Source organism: Cyprinus carpio, chromosome B14 (genome assembly GCF_018340385.1).
Source record: "Cyprinus carpio isolate SPL01 chromosome B14, ASM1834038v1, whole genome shotgun sequence".
Lineage (NCBI taxonomy): Eukaryota > Metazoa > Chordata > Actinopteri > Cypriniformes > Cyprinidae > Cyprinus > Cyprinus carpio.
Genome location: NC_056610.1, coordinates 25370271 through 25378938, shown reverse-complemented (window position 1 = coordinate 25378938; position 8668 = coordinate 25370271). Strand labels below are relative to the sequence as shown.

The 8668-nt window shown below is 34.1% G+C and overlaps 1 protein-coding gene across 1 annotated transcript in view; it reads left to right on the top strand.

The window, feature by feature from the left end:
• Window positions 1-8668, top strand: part of LOC109050199 (putative methyltransferase NSUN7) — a 33351-nt gene that overhangs the window by 21047 nt on the left and 3636 nt on the right. Inside the window, exons 8-11 of the mRNA XM_042738729.1 lie at window positions 1076-1219; window positions 1344-1445; window positions 3666-3786; window positions 6665-6800. Of these exons, the coding sequence (XP_042594663.1) occupies window positions 1076-1219; window positions 1344-1445; window positions 3666-3786; window positions 6665-6800 (503 nt within the window). The remainder of the gene's footprint in view (window positions 1-1075; window positions 1220-1343; window positions 1446-3665; window positions 3787-6664; window positions 6801-8668) is intronic.

The following is an 8668-nucleotide window of genomic DNA, read 5'->3' as shown; positions in this document are numbered from 1 at the left end:
ACATAGAGAGAGATGGAGGCATTATATATTAATATAAATACACAACATTATAATGTACAGTATAAAAGATGGATAAATGTAGGTAAAAAAAATAAAAAATGCACTGTTTGAATGAGAAAGCTCATAATAACAGGAGAGAATCCGCTGGGATGCTGAGTTAAAACCAATGGATCTGAAAGATTATTGGGGTTTCCACACGAGACTCAGCTGACTGATATGATGTAGATATATCTCTTATTACATGATATGGCTCTTATGATAAATTGTTTGTGTTGTTCCTCATTTGTAAGTTGCTGTGGATAAGGGCATCTGCTAAATAAATAAATGTGAATATAATGTAAATTGTGTGCGTCTGTTTTGCTGTAATGTAAGCAGTGGCAGGTGCAGGGCTTTGATTCCCAGAGAATGCAGGAACTGATAAAAATGTATATATGGAATGCTGTTTAAGCTGATTTACATAAACGTTTCTGCTGAATGCATGAATGTAAATGCACAAATGAGCTCCTCCAGGACCATGAAAGAGAGACACTGGTGAAGCTTTGACTCAAACATGTGTGTGACCTTGGTATATTTCTGTGGTAAAAATGCTAATACACGTCTCTTGGGGTCTGAATCAGGAGAAATAACTCCCTTTGGGGATGTTTACTAAGACAAAATGGTTCATGACTAAATTATGTCTTTCTAACAAAACCATTTTTTAATTGTGATTACTGAGATATCTTGAGTTCATCTACATCATATCAGTACATCTATATCAGGGTTATTATAGTTAACTAAAACTGAAACTAAAATCAAAACCATAAACAGAACATTTTTGCAGCTTGAAATCAATGTTAACTATATATATACACAGACACAAATTAAAATTTTAAACACATAAAAGTGTTTTAAAAGTCAGTTTAAGCAGCACAATGTTTATAGTGTACAGTAGGAAAGGTAGATAAAAATAATAAAATAAAAAAAACATGAAATGCATGCTCATAATAACGGGTGGGATGGTGGGATGCTGGTTAGAAAATAGAGGTCAGAGAGATTCATTTTGTTAGAAGACTAAGTAAATATGTGTGTTTTTCAGATGTGAAGCTGCTTCCAGACTCTCTCGAGTCTCTGGACGTCTCTGACGCGCGTCTGCAGAAGATCAGTGTGGTGTTTCTGATGCCGGCGTGTTCCCTGTCCGCCATCAGCAACCCTGTCGATTACATAATGCAGGAGAACAGAGGTACACACACACACACACACACACACACACACACACACACACACACACACACACACACACACACATCATACTGAACATTCACTCTGAGCATCAGTCACATGTGATTGTTCTGGACCGGTTTCAGACCCGCGGCTCATGCTGGATCTGTCCCAGGGTTCAGTCTCTCCAGAGAAAATCCAGATGCTCGTGTGCCAGCAGAGGAAAGTCCTGCAGCGCGCCGTCCAGTGTGAGTGTGTGTGTGTGTGTGTGTGTGTGTGTGTTTCACTTCACCTTACCTAATGTGTTCAGACACAATTAAATTATGATCTAAAATCGTAAATCTGGATAAGCTACAAAATATATCACTAAATAACTATTCTACCTTAATATCTCTGAAAAGAAATTATTATTTGACTAACATACTAATTTGCTTACGACAAAAACCGATGACATTTAAATCTCTTAATTGAGCAAGAACTGAACAACATTTGAATCTCTTTCTAGAATAAAACCGAATGTCATTTAAATCATTTTTTTATAACTAAACTGAATGACATTTAGATCTCTTAATCGAACCGAATCTTCCAACATTGAAATCTGTTAATCAAACAGAACCAAACAATATTTAAATATCTTTCTGGAACAAAATCAAATAACATTTAAATGTCTTTCTAGATTAAAAACCATACGACATTTAAATTTCTAGAACGATAACAAACGGTCCACTGAACGGCAAGCTGAAGAACCCAAGTGCAGTTTTTTAAAACAAAGTAAATCCAAAATCCAAACAAATCCAAAACAAAGACTTTACACGAACAGACTTGAGTTAGCATGAATAGAAACAAACTCACCAACAGCAGGTTCCAAAGTTCAATACTCGGCATGAGACAATGGCAACATGAGGGCTATATATATATATCAAACAATAAGGGTCACATGACACAAACCAACCAATGGGGAACAAGACACATGACTAAACCAACCAATGAGGAACCTGCTGTTGGTGAGTTTGTGTTTCTGCTTATGTCAAGTCAAGTCTTTCTTCATTTGTTTGGATTTTGGATTTCACCTTGTGCACTGCACTTAGGTTCATAATCACAACTTAACTTCAGTTGACATTTGTTACAAAAACAAAACCGAATGACATTTAAATCTATTTCTAGAACAAACATGAACAACATTTAAATCTCTTTCTAGAACAAAACCGAACAACAAAGAAATCTTTCTAGAACAAAACCGAACGATATTTAAATCTCTTTCTAGATCAAAACCGAACGACATTTAAGCCTTTCTAGAACAAAACCGAACGATATTTAAATCTCTTTCTAGATCAAAACCGAACAACATTTAAGTCTTTCTAGAACAAAACCGAACGATATTTAAATCTCTTTCTAGATCAAAACCGAACGACATTTAAGCCTTTCTAGAACAAAACCGAACGATATTTAAGTCTTTCTAGAACAAAGCCGAATGACATTTAAATCTCTTACTGGAACAAAACCGAACAACATTTAAGTCTTTCCAGAACAAAACCGAACGATATTTAAATCTCTTTCCAGAACAAAACCGAACAATATTTAAATCTCTTTCTAGATCAAAACCGAATGATATTTAAATCTCTTTCTAGAACAAAACCGAACAACATTTAAGTCTTTCCAGAACAAAACCGAACGATATTTAAATCTCTTTCCAGAACAAAACCGAACGATATTTAAATCTCTTTCCAGAACAAAACCGAACAATATTTATATCTCTTTCTAGAACAAAACCCAACAACATTTAAATCTCTTACTAAAACAAAACCAAACAACATTTACATTTCTTGCTAGAAAAAAATGAAAAATATAACATTATATGAACTTTGTATAAATAATGTTTTTTGCTCATTTTCTGAGACCAGATCGCTCTGAATGAATATTGTTAGCGTTACAGATTTTTCCTGACTTTAAGAGAACCTTGCCAGAGTGTTAGCCAAAATTCCCTGTTAGCTGGACTTTTACATTTGGCAACTTTATATTTTAATCATGAACTGTGGTACTTGGTGGAAAAATGTATTAAAAATAAGTAAATAAAACATTGTGGTTTACTCAGTTTTGTATCATGCCTTAACACTTGTGTATAATCTGCCTCTTACGGCTTATTCCTGTAACACCACAGATCTGAACGTTCTAGAGAACTAGAGCTGATCCAGAGCGTTGAGTGATTTGAACATGCCTCCCTGTATTGACATTCATAATTTCTGTGATGATTTGTGTCTTATTGATCCAATGTGCATGTGTGTGTGTGAGATCTATTCATTAGCAGTTATCGAGCGTGAAGACGCTGCAGTCCCTCCCTGCAGATTCCCGTTAACACAGCGTTAATTAATGGCTGGTGTGAATCGATTGTAGTCCGTCAGTGAACAGACAGCCATGGTTCTCTGCAGTGTGTTAACAATCGTTTTGCTCATGCCTGTGTGTGTGTGTAGTTCCTCAGGTGCGGGCGGTGCTTTACTCCACCTGTTCTGTTCACCCAGAGGAGAACGAGGAGGTGCTGAAGACGGTCCTCTCACAAACACAAGAGAATCACTCCACAGCGCCGCCCTTCAGGTGTGTGTGTGTGTGTGTGTGTGTGTGTGTGTGTGTGTGAGTTTGTGTGTGTGTGTGTGTGTGTGTGTGTGTGTGTGTGTGTGTGTGTGTGTGTGTGTGTGTGTGTGTGTGTGAACTTGCATCTCAAAGGTGTTGTCTCGTGATCATTAAAACAATTTTTTGTGTACTTGAAAATGAAAAGGGAATCGAGTAATAATGATAAAAATAAATTGTTTTTCAATTTGGTTCATTCTGGACAAAAACAGTTTTATTTTTAATTTTTTTTTCTAGTTTTAGGGTGGCAAAGTCTCCTTTCTGAAAGTTTAATAGTTAGAATGAAATAATGTTTGTGGTTAATAATGTTTGTTTTATTATGAAAATGCATTGTATGTATATATATATATATATATATATATATATATATATATATAATTTATTTAGAATTTTATTATACTGTGCATATTTTATACATAATTATAAGTTAAATAATTTTATATAAACAGTTTATAAATATTGTATCTGTGTCATGATTTTTATCATGACTTAACTTAACTTGACTTAACTTCTGCCTATAGCAGACTTTGATGATCAATTACTGCTTTATTCTGAAACAGAAGTAATTTAATAAAAATAAAAACAATAGAAGTGGTGTAAGGGAACAAAGCATTTTTATGAGGAATCTGACAAATTAAAATATTTTTTCTACAAAAACAATATAGCATCAAACTATGTGTAATAATTTAAATACAGGTGAGACTAAATACGGATGCCTTCGGTGTTTTTTGAATATTTAAACGTCAAGGGACGTGTTTCACCAAATTTCGATAATGACCCATATTGTATGTTTTTCAGTAGATGGAAAGATTGAGCTAGTCATGATTAACCAATCAGCTTTGTGCAGTGATAATTAGCCCCGCCCCTCTCTCCCTGTGCACCAATCAGCTGACGGTGAGCAGCTGTTGTTGAGTATAAAGCTCAATGTTCAATGAAGAGTAGAGAGTGTTGAAGGAGTTTCTTCACACACAGTATCAGCGCGCTCATAAATCACTGCTTATTTAGTCTGCAGTAATGTCATTTTACTCCTTTTGTCTGTCTACTTTGTGTGAGTTAGTTAGATGGTTACTAATAAGTTAGATTTCAAGAAAAATCCTTAATGTGAATCTTACTGAAGTGTTGAGAAGTTTCTAAAGTGAAGATGTGATGTGATTTTGCAGCTCAGTTATCACCCTTAACTCTTATTGTTTATGAGAGATGAAGGCAAAGCGAATTGAGATGCATGCATGCTCGCATTGAAACAGCATCTCACGTCCAGCAAGAACTACAAACTAACGGTGATCTATTTTAACTCCAGTTTTGCTCACTCTTGAAGGATTTTTACACTTGAGTGTATTTGTTAACAGGTTTTCACTGACTCAAGAGTGAACCCAGTTCTCCCACACTGTATCAGCAGTTAAAAGGGGACATTTCCTTTTATTTTATTTATAATATTACAGACATAATATCGCTTTTTAATTTCATCATTTTCACATTGCATTGATCTTCCAGCCTTTATTTTAGTAAAAACTGAAGCAAGAGCATTGCATTTTCTTGTGAGTGGGCAACATTTTTCATAAAATTTCATTAGAAATCTGCTTTAATTACGCACATTATTTATATAGCAAACAGTTTTATCCAAAGCAACTTGTAAATGAAGTAAACCTCTGTCTAAAAAAACTGAATGATGTTATAATGAAGCTGATGTGCTTAGTATTTTCAGTGCATTAGAAGCAGACTGCAGCACAGACATACAGTAGATCACTATGCATTTTAATTTATTCAGTTTAATAACTGCACTAGGTCATAACCTGTTTTTCAATATATTTTGATTTAAGTGTGCAGCCCTGTTGGAGGATAGAAAGGAGTCGAGCTGCACTCGTCGCTCTCAGATAAATGAGTGATTGTCTCTCTGGTCTCTTTCTAGTTCACACTTAGTCTCAGTGCTGCACTGAGTGTTCGGATGGAAACAGCAGTTCACACAGCTTCTGGTGTTACACACTTTACAGAGAGAAAAATCTACCATTTTTAGGACAAAAAGACACTGTGCAGAATTCAGTGACGCCAGGATAAAAAAATAAATGCCAAACCTGTAAGCAGTGAAAGACATTAACTTTTTTGCATTTTAAGGGGCAATATTTGCCCCCTCTTAATAAGTGCAATTTTTGAACCTCTTTAAATGCATCTCCTTTCATGCAAATATTATTCAGTAAATGCAGTAAGAATAATCAGACTCTATAGGGCTAAAATCAATATCAGCGAAATCTAGTTTTTCCCTGCAGGAATGGCATCTGAAGTGGCATTTCGGTTTACATGCATAGGTTAATCCATCTTAGAGATTCCATAACATTTAAATATAAAACATATTTAAATAATGAAATGTAGGAAAAAAAATCATTTATACTCTAAATATGTGAGTCATTGAGTCATTCACTCAACCAATTCCTTCAAGCGCTGATTCGTTGAGGAGCGAAACAGATGACTGAAACCTCATACCCTCTGAATCAGTGCTTCTTTTGAAAAAATGATTACTGCCTGACTATTCAAGTATGTTCTATAAAGTATGAATGTAATCTGGGTATACTAAATTCTTCATGTTGTCGTTGTGACCTTCCAGAATCTGTTGCATCGCTTCACTGCCTTCCACAAATCTGTAAAGTGTCCATTAGAAGCCCACTTCAGAATTTTATCTTTTACTTCAGACATTTATACATACTACTTGGTTCACATCCCTTTTTTGCTGTCTATATAGTAGGGAAGTGCAATTTTCTTTCTCAAACAGATGATTGGCTCACCTGATTTATTTATTGTGTGTGTGTGTGTGTGTGTGTGTGTGTGTGTGTGTGTGTGTGTGTGTGTGTGTCAGGTTTAGTTCTCCAAGTCTCCTGCAGGACTCTATCGTTGAAGACGATGAGGAATCAGAGGAGATGAAGCCCAGATTCTTCAGACTGGAAGCATCAGATCATAGTAACGGCTGTTTTTTAGCGCTGCTCACACGAGAGGTACTCAACATCAGCATTATCATTCCCAAAAACAGCACTCACCGACCCTCATGACGGCCCAAAACCAAATACTCAAGTATTTACACAAGTATATACACAAAGTGAGAGTTAAGGATATAAATGAGAATAAACTCAGTTTGTGATGTGACACATGAATCATCTGATCAGAAAATCATTAGTTCAGCATTTAAAACAAATGATATCAGATCTGTTTTACCCTTATTTGTGTGTTTGAAAGTACTTGAAATGTGGTTAATTTGAAAGAAAAATATTTGTCAGAATTGAATACATGCATACTAATGTAGTATATACTATATGCTACATAATTAAAAAAATAATAAAATTATGCAGTATCCAGCGATTTAAATGTTTCAGACTGTATGTTATACTGCTGTCACATGATCTCATTATGTTGCATGTTTAATTCATCATGTGGTGAACAGTTATCATACAAATATGGCATTTCTGGATTTTTTTAAAATACAGTTTTATAGAAGACTGTAATTAAATGAGTAAAGAAGAAAATAGGATCTGGTCATACACTCTGCATTATAGCATATAGCTCTGTAATGAGAGGAAACGGTGATTATTTCTGATCGAGTTGTTTGTGTTACTAGACAATCACTATTGATGTGTTTAGACACTAACAAATCAACACGCATTCTGAACACTCACTCTATATAAAAACATCTGACAAATGCATAAAATATATGAAATGGTGAACCAGTCAAACTGTAGGGGGGGAAACATTTCTTAAATATATTTTGAACAATATTTTTATATTTAGATATTAAAAATACACAATCCTAAAAGTAGTAGTAAAGTACCTAAAATATATTTAAAATATTTATGTAAATATTGTAAAATGTATTTTTCTTGAATATTTTTAACCATTTTTTTTATATTTATATAACTTTTATTTTGAACTATTTATATATTTTGATTTTAAAACTACACTAAGCCAAAAAATAGTACTAAAATCTATATTTTTTTTCCTGAAATATTTGTAGCTAACTTTTTGTATTTTGAACAATATTTCATATATTTAGATTTTTAAAACTAATAAAAAAAATTGCAGTGAAATCTCAAATATTTAAAATTAATTTTATTTTGGTTTATCTTTCTGAAATATTTCGAGTCCTCTTTTTTTTTTTTTTTTTTTTTTTTTTTTTTTTAATCTATATAACTTTTTATATATTTTGAACTATTTATATTTTGATCTCAACAATACTAAGCCAAAAATAGAAGTAAAATAACTAAAATATTTTAAATGATTATTTTGTTTTATCTTCCTGAAATATTTTTGAGCCAGATTTCTGTATATTTTTTTCTATGTGTGTGCGCGTATAATCATTAAAAGTAATAATATAAACCGAGAGAGCGAGTCTGTGAGCTGGAACAGATACGTTTTTTTTTTTTTTTTTTTTTTTTTCTCTCAGGCTGGTTGTTTTTGCTAGTTGATGCTCACAGCATGCTGAGAAGAGTTTCTCTGGGGTGTTATAGAGACGCTCTTTGTTTCTCATGTCCATGTTCTCATTGACTAATCCTGCTGTGTCTGTTGAGGAATCCCGTCTTTCCCTCCCTCTGCTTTCATCTGCAGCTAAAAATAACACAGCAGAGAGACGGAGGAAGAGAGAAGAGCTTAAACTCCAGCAAACCACGTGATGTATACGATTCATATACGATGAGTTAGATTACAGTGATCCGTCATTTATTTCTGCGCTGACTGTCAGGAAACCATCATCAAGCTCCATATCCTTCCTCCCATGAATAATAAAAGCCACTAATAAAGATCATTGTCGTTCGCTTAAATAGGTCTCATAAAAAGGCTATTAGACGTGTGTGGGATATTACCCTCCTCCCGTAAC